The 16,707-nt window shown below is 43.0% G+C and overlaps 1 protein-coding gene across 1 annotated transcript in view; it reads right to left on the bottom strand.

Annotated features, from left to right (window-relative positions):
* LOC108804678 (cytoplasmic phosphatidylinositol transfer protein 1-like) overlaps positions 1 to 16,323 on the bottom strand; it is a 102,962-nt gene extending 86,639 nt beyond the window's left edge. Inside the window, exon 1 of the mRNA XM_018576520.1 lies at positions 16,176 to 16,323. Within this exon, the coding sequence (XP_018432022.1) occupies positions 16,176 to 16,223 (48 nt within the window). The 5' untranslated portion in view covers positions 16,224 to 16,323. The remainder of the gene's footprint in view (positions 1 to 16,175) is intronic.
* Positions 16,324 to 16,707: the final 384 nt, after the last annotated feature.

Below are 16,707 nucleotides of genomic sequence, written 5' to 3' on the forward strand. Positions count from 1 at the left end.
CGTGCGTATGTCCATTGCCCGCAAGGTTTCTTAAGCTGCCAGTCAAAACGCACATCTTCATGTACGTGCATACAAACGTGCATAAAAAAAAGTGCACTCCGCGCATAAACGTGCAAATAACAGCACACTGAACACGCATGTACAAACGCACAAAAACGATGCCACCTAGGTGTGAACCCGGCCTGTCTGTTTTAGGACTGCAGACATCGACTCCTTTAGGCCTCATTCACACATAACGCAAGAGCAAAATTGTATATTGCGTATATGCGCGTGCATATGTGCGTATATGCATGCACTATATGCAATCCCAGAATGCATCATTCGTAATAGAAATTTTAATGAACTGTACACACGTACACGCGCACAAACACGCATATATGCGCGTAAAATACGCAGAAATACACTGCCAGGACGCATCTCAGTTCCATTCTGTTTTTGCGCATTTTTACACTACGCAAATATACGGCTCATACACAGCTTTGTGTATGGAGCCATTTATTTGCATATGGGACAATACGCACGTATGCGCATATACGCGCGGCAGTGGGAATGAGGCCTTACACATGAAGTCTTTATTTATAAAACACATTTTAAGAATGTCAATACATTTGTTATATTTAGTTTCATTATAAAAAAAAGGTACAAATAACAACATTTCTATTTCTCTCTATTTATCTATAGTAACAATGATTTAAAACAAACACTGGTCAACCTAGAAAAAAAAAAAAATAATAATTCCTCTTTTTTTTTTTGTCTTTTTATCTTTGGACATTGAAGAAAAACCTGACGTCACTCGTTCCCAGGAGCTCGGCGGGAAGGTCCCCACTCAGCTCCTGGCGACCAGTGATGTCAGTGAGCTAGGCGGAAATCCGCACAGAGTGTCACAGGTTGCCAAGAGCTCTGGGCCACCCCCCATTACCACCTAGCTGCCCCTCAATGAGACAGCTCAGGCTGCCTCATTATAGGGACAGCTCTGGCCATACAGGTGTGGGAAAGGTGGAGCACTCCCCCCCAAAAAAAATCCCATCTATTCAAAAGTATCCTGGAATGACAAAAATAGCTTGTTTACACTAGGTGCAGCGACCTGCGTTTTTCTACACCTTAATGTGGATGACTGCAAGAGGACAGAGAAAACAATGGTTCCCTGTTTACACTACAAGGCTATGAAGAGTTGTGTTAAAACGCGGCGTATATGAATTTTAACACAATGCAACGCAGATAAACGTATGTAGACTTCGCACAAAGCAACTGAAGTGAATTTTATTTAATTTATTTCTTTATTAGTTCTAGAAAATAGGACTGAAAAACAATGGACATCAAAATGCAACACAACGTGCATGAATGTTCAATGTGTTGTGGTGAGTGTAAGTACGCTGTGGTGTAATAAGACCCTTATTATGGAACATGCTGATCGGGAATTATTACCTTGTGCAAGATTTGTTTAATTTCATACAGGGTATTATTAAAGAACCGGGTGCCGCAGGTGACGGCTGTCAATTCCAAGCGACACCTGACATGTCAAAGCACCAAAACAGCTGACGTCAATGTTTAAACAGGAAACAAAGAATGGAGAGCAGGTAAAGAGCCGAAGCAAAGGATTAAAGTTGCACTATGGGCCGTACCTGAGCCAATTCTTTTAAAGAACAGGTAAAACCTCTTTTAACACACCAACCTTATTTTTGAGGTAATCTAAAGTTCTTATTGTTATGTTCCCAATGTTTGTTACTTTGAAGATGATTTAGATTGACTTTATAGGTCAGAACCATATCGGCCACAACTGCTAAGGCCACTTTAACATACAAGTGGGAGCAATGTTAAAATGAATGGTCCCCCTCCCAACCCTTCAAATATCTGTATCCTAGAAGAGAGTGTATCAAGTTTCTTAAAACAATAGCAGAGGATGATATCATTGGTGTACAAATAAAGCTTTAGGAACCCTTTTTAGAGTCTTGGAACACCTTTCTCCTGTAACAGGGGAACCCTCTAAACTGATGGTGTAACCTCAGAACCCACATTTGTCCTTGGTTATTAACTTGAGACCCAAGTCGCACCACACTGGAATGCGTGGTAGGTGCAATTGTGTGGTACAGTCAGGGCCCCATTTTCCACAAGGCCACTGAGGCCCAGCCTCAGGGGGCAGCAGGGAGCAGAGGGGCGCAGGGGTGTGGAATTCATATTGTCCGATGCCCGGGATATGTTTTTTCTCTACATTTAGCCCTGCTTCGGGCAAGCAGAGCTAAATGTAGAGCGGGAAAGTTAATTTGGTACAAGTGATCCCGGCGATGCTTGTCCGTTCTTTATTGCCATCACACAGGAGCTAAGTGGAAAAAAAAAATTGACAAGCAAAAAATTAAAATTAAAAAAAAAAAGTAAATAATTAAATTACAAATTTAAAAAAAAAAAGTGGTAAAAAAAAATAAAAAATAATGGATTAAAACCAACCCTGCCGCCCCCGTGGGAGGGGGTGCGCATTGAGGAACCTGGCCATGGGGCAACAGAGAGTAAATCCGGCCCTGGGTAAAGTGCACTGTGCTAGTGAGAACGGGCCCTCAAAAAAACTGACAGACATACACAACCACAGATACAGTCACACTGTTTTCTGTTTTTTTGGTTTTTTTTTTAAGATCCACCCAGTCTCCTAACCTTTTCGAGAACTGGAGTGGATCCTCAGCCTGCATGGGCAGCTTTAAGCCGACTATAGACTAGAAAAAAAAAAATCTGAGAGCCGGCAATCCTTCCATGCAACCTGTTCATGCATTCCCTGCTGATCGGAATGGACTCCACCCGTGTGAAAGGGGTCTAACTGCATTCTGTTACACTGATGTAGATGCAACAGGTTTCTGATAAATAAATCGTTATAATGGTTCGGAAAGAACAGGCAATCTTTATGAAGCCTCCGGTCTTGCCATAAAATTACCGACTGGCCGATATGTAACAACCTGACCAGAACAGTCTAATGTCTCAAAGTATCTACAGACAAAGAAGAAAAACACATTGGCTGCCCACACAGACCTCCCCAACCTGTTCTGCTATCTATACTCTTTGATCATTTAGATATTTGCACAGAAAGAATGATGGGAAAAAAATGTTTAAGAAACTATGGTTGCCCCAAGCTATAGGTGTAAATATAAACACACAGCACATAGCCTAGACAGCCCTTATATGAAAAAGGTAGAAAAGCTCATGAATACAAATATACATTACAGACGCTACAGGTGTGGACTTAACACTTGCACCTAACATAACCTGCTGAGGTGTGATTTCTAGACACTTTATACTCGGGCAAGATTTGTGTATTTAGTTGGTGCGCTTATCATTGAGTTAAAAGCTCGCACTTCCTGTAGAACAGCAGGAAGCTTGCTTTGTTTTACAAACCATAAAGCAGATTACCAGAACATCTTACTTTTTACAGTCACTCATGCCTGCTGCCTGGGACAAATTCTGTCGCCACTAGTCAATGAAGCACTTCGAGTTCCTGTAGATGCAAATTCCATCTGTCTGAGAAGAAAGTTCTCGCTACAAGCAAGGATCTTATTGTTCAAAAACAAACAATCAAAACGTCCGTTCTTCACCTGACATACAAATCTACTACTGAATATGGCGAATGTCAGGCGATTAATCGGTTTCTGCATTGGAGACAGTGATGCCACTTCATCAAGCATCAATAGCACCTAAAGGAACATGTCAGAATAGAGATATGCAAGCTGCCTTTTCTAATTTACTATTGAAGGTGCATGCTCCAAAGAGGTCATCCTTATCCTTGCATCACTACTTAGTAAGGGACTTAAAGCCCATCTCTGGGGAAACAATAATACCTCCCCTTGCAGTGAGTCTGCCCCCACACTGAAAATTGTAACGGCTTTTTTTTCTGATTGTCTGGGGCAGCCTTTCTCAACCAGTGTGCCGAGGCACCCTGGGGTGCCTCGAAATCTTGTGATGGGAACCCCACTTTTTTGTGTTTTTGGTGGGGTTCCTCAATACCGTGAGTGAAAAAAAAAATCAATGGGCTTTCAATGAACATTAATGTCCCCAAAATTAGATACTGATATTGTTTTATAACGCATCACACTAAATGAGCCCTTAAAAGCAAACCTATGCTGTGCCCATGCAGGGTAAAGCCAGTAACCCACAGATTTGCTTTAATGCCCCTTCGGAAGCAGCACATGCCTTTGCTTTGCTTCCCCCTTTAATCTGTTCAGCTGCCAGAAATAAAAGAGAATATCAGATACTTTCGAGTATGTTAGAGCATGCGACTCATTCTTATGTGCTACTGTTTTTTTTCTAAACATGCATGGTGATTTAATTTTTATTTGTAAAAAATATTTATGGGCCCTCATATGCACAGCACTCTGTGCTGTAGCACATGGCTTTGAAAGGCCAGATAACTCGAACTGCTATGGTCAATGTAAGCAGGAGAGTGCCAGGCTTCATTGTTAGTCAGTAGCAGATTAGGTGAAAGGAATCCTAGCAATGTCCTAGCAAGGGCTTGAGGTGCTTTCTTGTGAGCTGCAAGTCTCCTGTTACGGTAACCATTGTATCCATTGCTAGTTCTTATTACACCCTTACAGTAAATATAAATCGTACAACTCGGAAACATGAACCTGCACAGACCAACAATTTGTTTTCCTACAAAAAGTAAAGAAGCACAGCATTCCAAGAAAAACTATATACAATGAATATGGAATATGAAAATTGAAGATATTGAATAGTGTGAAGGGCCACACTTATGTTAGAATGCTAAGCTGTCCACTGACCACATAAAGAAAAAAAAAAATACACACACACACACACACACACACACACACAGAGTGGCCAGATTATTATGACCACCTGACATTTGTAGGCAAATTAGCTATAATTAGCTATAATTTCACGCTGAAGTTGCTAGAGGGCCAGACCATTATAAATAGGGAAGCAGGTTGTGTACCACGACAGTAGAAGTGATTTTTATCTGAAGATACGGGTAAACAGCGCGATTTAACAGCCTTTGAACGAGGGATGATTGTTGGCGCTCAAGCCATGGAGTGAGTATCAGCAAAACATCAGAATTAGTTAAATGTTCAAGAGCAGCTGTTGTTAAAAGTGTTTAAAGACTGGACGGTCAGCCGAAAATCTGGGTCTGAACGTGCGAATTGTGGCCGTAAATATTAATAATAATAAATTCCAGCTCAAAAGGAAACAAAAAGGAGCAGGAGGACAAGCTGACACAATCTGTGTCAACATGCACAGGCAGATTGAGAGGACACACCGAGGACACTCCTCCAGGGGAAGTGATTCATAATGGCTTCCGAGGCTCCGCCAAGTATCAATGACTTTCCTTTGAAAAGGAGTGGAGATGTGTCTTGTGGTTTGTTCAGACTTCCTATGTGTAATTGAGGCCAATGGGCAAGGAATCACCAGTGAAATGAAGACTTTACAAAGCCCCATTGAAGTTGTGACATACAGGTGTAGACACAGGATCTGAGGGATCCATGGATCTGTTCTGTGTCAATGGTTCAGGCTGGTGCTGGCGGTGTAATGGCGTGTAGAATTTGTCCTGGCACACGATAGACCTCTTAAAGCCAAGTATCTTCTATACATCACCGGTGTATTGCGGTTGACCATGTGCAGTCTCTATGGGATGAACTATGTGAATCTAATAAAGTGGCCGCTGAGTCTACGTGTATCATTTCAGCTGCTTTTTGTTCTCGACAACAGAACATTGCTAGCAACACTTCTTTGCAATCATTCATTACACATACATTAAAAGAAAATGTTTTCAAAGAAAAGCTAAAATCTTACTGTATCAGCTGAAAAAGTCATTCCATCTATAGTCAACAACAGAAAAGCCCAAAGATACAATTATGATTAATGCCCCATTCATACGGGTACATTGACAATACCAGCTGGTGCCATTTTAAAGCACTAGTCTGCATTAGACCAGTACATATTAGGGGCCCGGCCATAGTAGAAAAATTCTGTTCATACAATTTTCCCTCTGTTGACGTACGTTTTCTGTCCAAGATATTTGAATGCAGAATTTTTAATGTGTAAGGACATATTCAGACTGTGAGGCCCTTTATTACACACTGTATATTTGCATTGCAGCACATTGACATTTGTCTTCAATGGCACTCCAACATGTATACGTGGAGTATGCAAATATCTGTCATTTGGAATGCATGACATAAAGAAAAAACATGTGGTGCTTTGCATTATGCTAGAACAAAAAAATGAAGCAGGTATGATTTTTGACCTATGGACACACATGAAGGGCCAAATAAAAATGGATAGGTATCGCACTGCAAGTTGACACGCCAAAAACATTTAGATAATTGTAAATGAGCCTTAAAAAAAAATTAAAACGCATCAAAAACACACATGCATCAGCTCATGCATTTTCTTTTTCAAATGTTTTTTATTGGTTATCAAAAATATAGGTATACAACGACAGTTTGACAATACAAGACAGGACAAGTTTAAATAAGGGCTTAGAAAGACCTGCAGTTCAATAGGGCAAAATATGGGTATTTCATGCATTTAGTGTGTTGGTATTTTCCTGCACAGTCCAATAAACACAAAATATAATGTGGCTCAAAAGTTGGTGTCAAGCAGTCTCAGAACAGATTTTCTGTCAATGTATGTTCAGACCAAAGCTCAGTAACAGCTAGACTACAGCACAGGGCAAATTACGGTTTAAAATCATGCTGAAATCAGGTAAACAGGAATGACTGATGAATGTGTGCAGCTTTCAGGATTTCTAATGTATGCAAGTACACAGGTAAGGTAACTCCTACAAGTCCTGCAGGCAAGCTGCAAAGATAAGAGTATATAAACAGCTGGTCACGTGCACATATATAAACAGCTGGTCACATGCACATATGTAGACAGAGTGCACGGCTCCAAGTCTGGACTTCAAGCAGGCTGGACACTAAATAGCACATTAAAGGAGCTGTGCTTTACATTGCAGCTCTGCAGGCCTGAACTACCTTTTTAAATGCACATTAGTCTACTATCTCCTTCTAGCCAAATATTAATTGTCTTGCGTATTCATAAAACTGTAAGCACCCCATTTATCAGATAAGAGAATGCTGTTAAACATAAAACAAACAAACCCCTTACTTAAAAGGCACATGCACTTTAGTGTAAAAGCTCTTAGTCACAGCATTTTAAACATAGGACATTTCAGCGGATAATTTTCATTGAAAAACATAAAAGAGAACCTGACTCTATACCCTCCGGCTCAGGATACTTGCCATCGCATGGTTTATGTCCTGCTTAGGGATACACATAGGCATGCAGTTGCACATCCTCTGTGCTCTAAAATAGGCACATATACTATAATTATACATCCAGGTCTACTTTACTGTCATTCACCTTGATACAAGTATTTGTTTCCTCCAGTATGTGCTCATGTGCCTTTTTGTATCTGGATTGCCAAAACCTTTCTGGTTCTCTCTACCTCTGAACCTTGCTACCTGCCATAGCTGGTTACTAAGCACTTTGGATGTTCAAAAACAGACCTTGATGATGTAGGTTTACGAGTGATATCACCAAAACTAGCATATTACAGTGTTTAAGCACATATTGGGGGTAACAAAACACTTGGAAGCACATTGCTCTACAACAGGGTTGGCATCTTTGGCCCTTAGCAGTTGTGGAACTGCAAGTCTCACGAGGCATTGCAAGGCTAACAGTTACAGGCAGGGGCGTATTTACCGCGAGGCAAACTAGGCGTTTGCCTAGGGCGGCACCCTTCCGGGTTCGAGGTGACTTTCTTTTCCTTCCAGGGGGGGGCGGCGGTAATGATTCTGTGTCGGCGGCTTCGAGGTGACTTTTTTTTTTCCTTCCCGGGGGCGGGTGGTGAACAGTTAGGAGCGGCGGCACGAAATGTATGTCCAGGGGGGAGGTGGTGGTGCGGTGTTCGATGCCGAAGCGGCGGCACGCAATGTATGTATGACGGTCACTCTGTGGAATGTCAGTCCGACGGGGGGAAGGAGGGGCGGCGCTGCTGTCTTGCCTAGGGCAGCAGGAAATGTAAATACGCCGCTGGTTACAGGCATGACTCCCAGAGGCAAAGGCTTGTTGGGATTTACATTGACAAAATGTGGCTTAATGGCAGAACAACATCAACATGGGGCAAAAAGATGGGTACTAAATGGGTTCAATGAAACTCCACCACTGGGAAAGTCTTCAGTCCCACTATTGGGTCAAAGCCCTTTGATATACTTTGTATCTGAATCCTTTAACAAGTACGGCTTGTTTGACAGGTCACCAAAATTCTTTTTTTTCAGCTAAATACTTTCTATAGTGTTTCCTGTTACTAAGTACCATGTAAATGGAAACATTGGCCATGCTACATTCAGTCATATAGTACATGATGAAGGTGTGATTTGTTTTATCTTTTATTAGTGTAAACCAACTCCAAGCTCTCAACCTGGATGACAATTTACAGGGTGCGTAAAATACGATAGCAGTGCCAATAGACGGCTGGTGAATGTTTCCAGCACTGCGAGATGTAAACATACTTTGTCTTTGCACTATGACAGTATTATGAGAGTACTGAAGAAAAGCCTAGTGAAATAACAAGTGCTTTTTGCATCGTTCTACAGAGAATGAAAAAAAAGGTCCGCAACGGGATGAATCATCATCATAGAAGATGAACTTACTTTGTCAGTCTGAAAATTCCTCTGGAAAAGATAATAATCCTTGGCATGCCCAAATCAGATCTGCTATGTGTCTGCGATTAGCCTTTGCTTCATTAGTCACAGACAAGTAGAGCTTGTTGCCTGCTTCGGTCATCCTCAAAATAATCACTTAGCTTAGAGCACCCCATGATTTCTTCCACCTAACTAGATAGAACATTGTACTTGTAGAAGGCATCAGCTAAGGGAAATGGAAGGAAGAGCAAATCCCAGCACCCAATCTTTTATTCTATCAGACAGCAAAGGGTCAGACTAGAGAATAACCATCAATATTGTGCATGTGGACAAAGTTTATTGTACATTTTTGGAAGTTTAGCTCAAAGCCCAACTCCAGGCAAAGTTTATTTTTAAGTTTTGGATAGCGCAAGGAAGGTTTCGAACCTTTGTCGGATTTTAAATAGATGTCTTCATTGGAGTGATTACCCCCTCTCTTGGGAAAAACTCCCAAAGTCTATACAGACATCAGATCTCAAGGAGCGGACATCGTTTACATTTACTGATAGTGTACAATGTGAAACCTCCATTCAGGTCCCTGCACAGCAGCATGGTGCTCTACACTGTGACCTGCAATGGCATCCAATGCTGCATTTTTTTGGCAGAACAGCACCTACGTTGTGGTGTGAACAAGGCACATAGAAAACAATGTTTTTCGGTGTGGCAAAACATCGGTCACCACCGCATCTGGGAGCAATGAGACACAAAACTACTCTTCCTATATCCCAGGGATGGGCAACTTCAACCGTCCGGCTGTGCTTCAACCACAAATTCTATAATGCCTCTGCTTCTGGTAGTCATGCCTGTGTGTCAGTCTTGTAATGCCTCATGGGACTTGTAGTTCCACAACAGCTGGAGGGCCAGAGTTAACCACTTCTGCTATATCTGGCAGACCCAACAGGCCACCGTACAGCTGATGTAGAAGTCCAAGTGTCAGCATGTTTGCTTTGAGTTTTGTTCTGCAGATGCATCACAAATAGAGCATTACATAAACATAACTCATCACATATCACACTGAATAGAAGCATGGAAAGAGAAACAATAGAAAATGTTACAGCTGACAATCTGTACTGAAACGACTTGTTCGGTCTTGACATTTGAGAACAACTCAAAACAACAAAACAATCCCTCACAAGTTGTCCGCACTACTACACACACACACACACACACACACACACCTGTTATCAACACCAGGTATATGAAAAAGTGTACACTTTAGTAATACTGTATATATCCTAAATATAGACACAAAGTGGTGGAGCCAAGGAGTATAGGAATTTCCTAAACTCCCCTGCTCTGTCTAGTGGTCATAATGCGATGCATTTTTCATACACATAGCCGTTCACTATGCAAATGTTTTATAAATCACCCCCACAACCTGAGTATCCAGGCAAAAAATAAAAAATCCTCACACAATGGATAGTTTATAATAAAATCAATTAAAAAACAGCATGGCCCGATAGCCAAATAACCAGCCCACGATTCACCAAATATCAGCCAGTGACTGGGATGGTCACTGCGAGCCCAGTCCTCACATGACCCAGGTCATTGAGATAAATTGTAGATGAAATATAAATGGCGTCATTGCCATCAAGAACTAAATGATCTAACACATCTCCAACTAATGTCTGGCAGAATCAATAAGTGCTAAGCGCTGCAAAATCTGAGTGGTGCAATCCCCAGGTAGCTGAAAATGCTGAATGATGAGAGTCACGTGAGCTGCGGATTGCTCATAGTCTGGGTCGCCTGCACCAGCCCATCCTTATTATTCAGCATTGGCACCACTCCGCTTCTGTTTTACACACATTGACAATTATTTTATTGCTTTATTTGTTTAGTATTATTTACTTTACTAGCTACCAGACTCTCCAGTAAGTAGCACTCAGCTGCCATTCACACTTGTGTAGCACGTAAACGTGTGCAAAATCCCATGTGTCATGCCTGTGGTGCCATTTATTGGTCATAGCAACTCAAACGTGCAAAGCAAGACGCACATTTTCCACACACAAAGATGTGCAACAAACGCGCAAAGCTTAAAGGTCAAAAAGGTCCACGAGCTTCTTAGCTGTGTTTGTCACACATAGAACTCCAGACAATATATAGTGTTAACCCTTGCAGTGGGACTACCCCCAAACTTCAACAGTTAAGTGCTCATTTTTGTCTAGGTTTAAAAATAACAGTTATGCTCACCCGCTACTCGGAGACGGTAGTTCTTAGGCTGGCCCCTTCCACCTCACTCCCTCTCCGCAGTCTAAGGCCCCATTCACACTGAGCGACATGAAAATCGCGCGATTGAGCTATATTGCGCGACGTGTCGCAACTTTTTCCTATTGGGCTGTATGCAATCCGGAGCAATATCGCTCGAAAAAAGGGTCATGTAGGAGCGACAAGCTACCAGAGACGAGCTACAAGCGATATTGAGAGGCGAGATGTGAACAGCTCCATTGAAATGGATTGGAGAAGCTACATAGAGCGATATCGCGTGGAAATATGAGCGATATCGCTGCAAAAATCGCTCGATAAATCGCTCAGTGTGAAGAGGGCCTAAGGCCCCTGAGAAATCACGTTCTGTACACTGTGTATAGGACGTGAGGATGCAGAGGGACATACCATTGCTGCAGCAGGGGAGTAGACAGCCTCCAGGCACTGGTCTAAGAGCAAGTCGGCTTGCGAGACAAAAACGAGCACTTAACCCTTGCAGTGGGGGGTAGCCCCACTGCAAGGGTTAAGAACATTTTCCCCCGGAGTTCTGCTTTAAATTAAAGTTGCTGCCGTTAGCCCATGCCTACCTGAGAGCCCCCACCCCCCCCGAGTGGTTCACTGCATTGTACGACCACAGTAAAGTCACAGTAAGCCCCGTCCAGACTGGGACCCCCTGGTAAACTGATGAGGCATGGGCCCAATACAGGATGATTGCCTCCACCCCCCTATCGGTGGCCTGGCCCTGTGCACAACACACGGCAAACACATATAAACGCAGCAAGTCATGCTTCGCAAGGGAAAATGGGGGCTTATTGATTCAAGATATATTAGCGGTTTAATTTCATATAATGATGATATTTATAGTCAGCAGTGAATGATTTACTTTGAGCCAGATCATACCAGGATGGGGCTCATAGTGAGCACCCCAGTCACTGGCTGATATTGGGCACATTGTTGGCTGGTTATTTGACGTGAGCAATTTGTGAGGGTTTCATATCTTGTGCAGATACTCATATTATGTCTACATTTAGGATATACAGTATAGTATTCATAACGTTTACAAATCTTTATATTATTTGTGTATATAGATTAGTGCAGACAACGTGCAGGGGACTGTTTAGTCATCTGAACTTTACATGTACATTGTTCTCTTCTCCCACACACTCTGTGGTTCTGGTTCTAGAGGTAAAGTTTCACACAACACATGAGCAGCGGGGTACTCCAGTTTTTTTTTAAAAGATTAACCCTTGCAGTGGAGCAGCCCCTGCACTGCAAGGGTTAAGATTGTTCTCTAGGGGCAAAAATAAAGAAGACATACTGATCCTTGGTCCTGCGGCAGTGACCGCTCACCTCTCTAACATTCCACTCTGGCTGTGATATGTCCCTTGACGTCCTCACGTCTAATGGACCTGCATTAGATGTGATGATGTCATGGGTCCTTAGACTGACAGAGTCCGGTGAAGAAGAGGATTTTGGGACCAGCCTAGCAGCCAGGCAGGGCTGAGGATTTCTTCATTATTTTTGCCCATAAACAAAATGAGCACTTGGCCTTTGCAGTGTGGGGCTCCCTCTGCACTGCAGGGGTTCATTTGTAAAAATCCTGGAGCTCTTCAAGTCATAAAAAGTCAGCTATGAATGAACCTGAAGCACATAGTTCATTGTATAATGGCCACTGTACTGATTCACACACTATCTTGCTGCAGCTCTGAATCCTACAACAGCATACCAGTGAAGACAAGTACTGACATGATCAGTAATTGAAGTGCCAGCTATTATTTTGCATCACGATGAAGGTGCAGGTATGAGTAATACAGACAGTTTGGGGGAAGGGGAGTATTAAGAAGCTGTTCCAGCTGTTGAAAATCTTCATGAGAGTAATATAAAGGCTGTCATTGCCAACCTGTCCATCTGAAATTACTAGCTGCCTGGCTGCCATGTTAACGCTTGCTTCAATACACTGAGTCAATGACACAGAACAAGTATGCAGGTACGGACTCCTGACTCTTCTCGGACTTTCCTTGAGCTGCCTATTTGATGCACTACAGTGACTCATAGTATTAAAACCAGGACTAAGGGATCAGGAGAATAGCATTTTCATAAAATCCAGCCATAGTTAACTCATGAGGTTTATTTTACATTATTGAGCACAGCAGGGGTACTATGGAGCATTAGATGTGTTGGTTATTATACGCAGGGGGATTTCGGATATCCTGGAAAACTCTACAACCAACCATTCGGTGATTGCTGTATGTCTGCCAAAGGAAACTCAATGACCTCTTTAACAAGAATATGCTGCATAGAAAAGTCAGCTGAACCGAGGATTAACGTTGCATTACACCCAATGCACTCATTGATCATCTGTTCACCAATCAGCAGTAAAAAGGTCCACTTCCTGACTCCTAGACCACAAGACTGTCATAAACAAATGTTTAAAGCGGACCCCTAGGAAAAGTAAATATTACCTAAATACAAGAGACATGTGTATTCTTACATCAATATTGACGTGCTTTGTTTATTTCCAGATCTGGGCACTAACCCAGTGTGAAACGTTGCCTCTGTGCAGGAGCTTCCTATAATAAAGACCAATCACTGCTGCTCTCTCTCCTTGTGCAGGTGACTGGTCTAGTATCTGCCCCCTCTTGTAGACAGCCTGTAGTGGGTGGAGTCTGTTGGGCCCCTCCCACAGCTCTGCTCAAGCTGTGTGCAGCACAGTGATGTCAATTCTTTTTACAATACAATATCTGGGTTTTCAAAAGCATTTCTTGCACACAAAGTGGATTTCTATCCTTTGTGGCTATCGAGGAGTACCGTATATTTAAATGAATGTTTTTGTGCCCGGAGTTCAGTTTTAATAAAGCTTTCATTTTGTAACATGCACTGCAGAAATTAAAATGGCGGCACTACCCATCTGTGATGATGCTGCAGCCTTTCATTTTCCGAATGGCTTCACTAAACAGAATCCACCACTGAGGAAAGTTAATACTCAAGAGACTAAGGCTGGCCATACGCCTGTCAATTTCTTCTGTTCAACTCGCGGGCTGAACAAAAGAAATTGACGCGATTCCTCCAGCAACTCAAACAGTGTGTCGATTGAGGAATCGCCGCTGTTTGCATTGTATGCGGGCACCTGTCAGAATACCTGATTAGAGGAGGCGGCTCATTGGCTGCCAGCTCTGATCGCACAAAGATTTCCCTGCAGGCTCCATTGATCAGCTGATCGAGGAATGCTGGCTGAAAAGGAGCCGACAGCCCCACACACTGTGAGAATTGCGGCTATTACATTAAAAATCGCCCGAAATTTGCACAGTGTATCGGCACCTTAAAGAAGGCACTTCAAACATCAGCCCTGGGTATGCAGTAACGGCCCAAAAGTCTTGTGTACGAGTTACGGATTGGACAATTTTTCTGCAATTTGAAACACTTCTAACCAGCAATTAATTATAAATACAAATCAAGGAAACCTCCCGCCAACCAATTGATTCCTTGCAGGGTTTCAGCACAGTGGTTGGGCCTTGACGCTCATGGCTGTTTTTGCAATAGGAACCTGGTTGATAATGTTCGGATTGCCTGTGTGTCATAGGAGACGAGATGGCCATCACCAGACACAGCCCACACCACTCACTGGCACCCTGTGACCCTTTGATAAGAGTCCGGGCTGATTGTTCTCCAGGGGATTTTCCTGAGTGGCCACTACTGTCCCCCTGATAAAAGATTGCTGGAGTTCATAGTGACTGAGATCCTCTGTCTTGTGGCAGTACAAGGTATGGTGGTGGAGATTCATGTACGGTTCGGTAATCGGATCACAAGCATTTCTCCTGTGAAATGGCCGAGTTTTAAGGCACAGAAGCTATCTGGAGAAGTTGCAGGGGAATCTGAAGATAAGTGTTGCTGCGGAATTGTCTTACAGATGCGACATGTGCAACACAATCAACTATTTATTCCGACATGGAAGTGGTCATATTTACCTCCACCTTTCTCATCTTTTTGCATCAATAGCTCCAGTAAGAGGGTCACACATAAGAACTTCTCAAATTTGTCACACCTATTGGTGCCAACAGTGACAATATTGCAGGAATGTTATGAATTTGGCAGAAGGATTTCAACTACATGCACACCGCTAGGAATGGGTCGCAAATACCAGATTGAAAATCCCCTCATGTGTGCTGGGGGCATAAACGTGCATGCTCGGCTGACATGGCCATGTACTATATGTCTATGCAAGAACAACACTGCAGAAGTCAATCACCTCATGTCTATGGCTAACGGTATCCCTGACAGAATTACAATCCCCATACCCAGCTATCCTCTATAAAATATATAATTATCCAGCGTACTAATATCTTCTATGCAGTGTGCTTGTCCTCTATGAATATGTCTGTACAGTATCTGGTTATCCTCTATACAGTATAATTATCCTATAAATAGTATACAGTGTTTGGTTATCCTCTGTACAGTGTATGGTCATCCTTTATACAGCATATGGATATCCTCTACACTGTGTACAGGTATCCTCTATACAGTATATGGTTATCCTGTACACAGTGTATTATCCCCTACACAGTATATGGTTATCCTGTACACAGTATATGGTTATCCTGTCCACAGTGTATTATCCCCTACACAGTGCATTATCCCCTACACAGTATATGGTTATCCTCTCTATACAGTGTATGAGCCTTTATACAGTATATGGTTATCCTGTACACAGTGTATGATCCTCTATACAGTGTATGATCCTCTATACAGTATATGGTTATCCTCTACACAGTGTATGATCCTCTATACAGTATATGGCTATCCTGTACACAGTGTATGATCCTCTAGTGACTAGAGGATCATACACTGTGTACAGGATAGCCATATACTGTATAGACTAGAGTCTAGTCTATACAGTATATGGCTATCCTGTACACAGTGTATGATCCTCTATACAGTATATGGTTATCCTGTATACAGTGTATGGCTATCCTGTACACAGTATATGAGTCTCTGTTAGAGACTCATATACTGTGTACAGGATAGCCATACACGACTCTCTATATACGATTCCAGCACTATGTATCATGACACTGGTAGCACTCATGGCTTGACATAGCTCGCAGCCTTCCATACAAGTGCAATGACCGCATATCGGCACACCATTCACCCCACATTGCCAGCTCCGTGTCCCCAGCCCCCCCATTCCCAGCTAGTCCTCTCTCCTCTGCAATGAATTAGAGACACGCAGATTTGGCTGTGATCCTCGCACGGAGCGCAGTCAGCAGATCTCGGGGAGAAGCTCTCGCTGTGTCTTACCTCGTCCACTGTTAATGGCATACAGATCCGGTACTCCTTCACCAGCATCCTGGGCCCGGCGCCGCTTCTACACTCCGCAAAACTTTACCGGGTTCTTGTGCCGAGCAACCCTCACCTCCAGTGTGAGCTTCTCCTCCTCTCTGGGCACACCTCAGTGATAGTGACTGAGCGGCTCCACCTCCCTCCCCAATATTAACTCATTCCCAATCCTCCACACACTGCGGAGACACAGCCATTCCGACACCCAGGACCTCCTCCGTCCCCGAAACACCCTCCACCTCCCATGTACCTCTCATATACACCCTCCACCTCTCTTATACACCCTCCACCTCCAATATACACTCTCCACCTATAATGTACACCCTCCACCTCTCATATACACCCTCCACCTCTCTTATACACCCTCCACCTCTCTTATACACTCTCCACCTATAATGTACACCCTCCACCTCTCTTATACACCCTCCACCTCCCATATACACCCTCCACCTCTCATATACACCCTCCACCGCTCATATACACCCTCCATCTC

This window comes from Nanorana parkeri, unplaced genomic scaffold (genome assembly GCF_000935625.1).
Source record: "Nanorana parkeri isolate BGI_ZX_2015 unplaced genomic scaffold, ASM93562v1 scaffold69, whole genome shotgun sequence".
NCBI classification, from domain to species: domain Eukaryota; kingdom Metazoa; phylum Chordata; class Amphibia; order Anura; family Dicroglossidae; genus Nanorana; species Nanorana parkeri.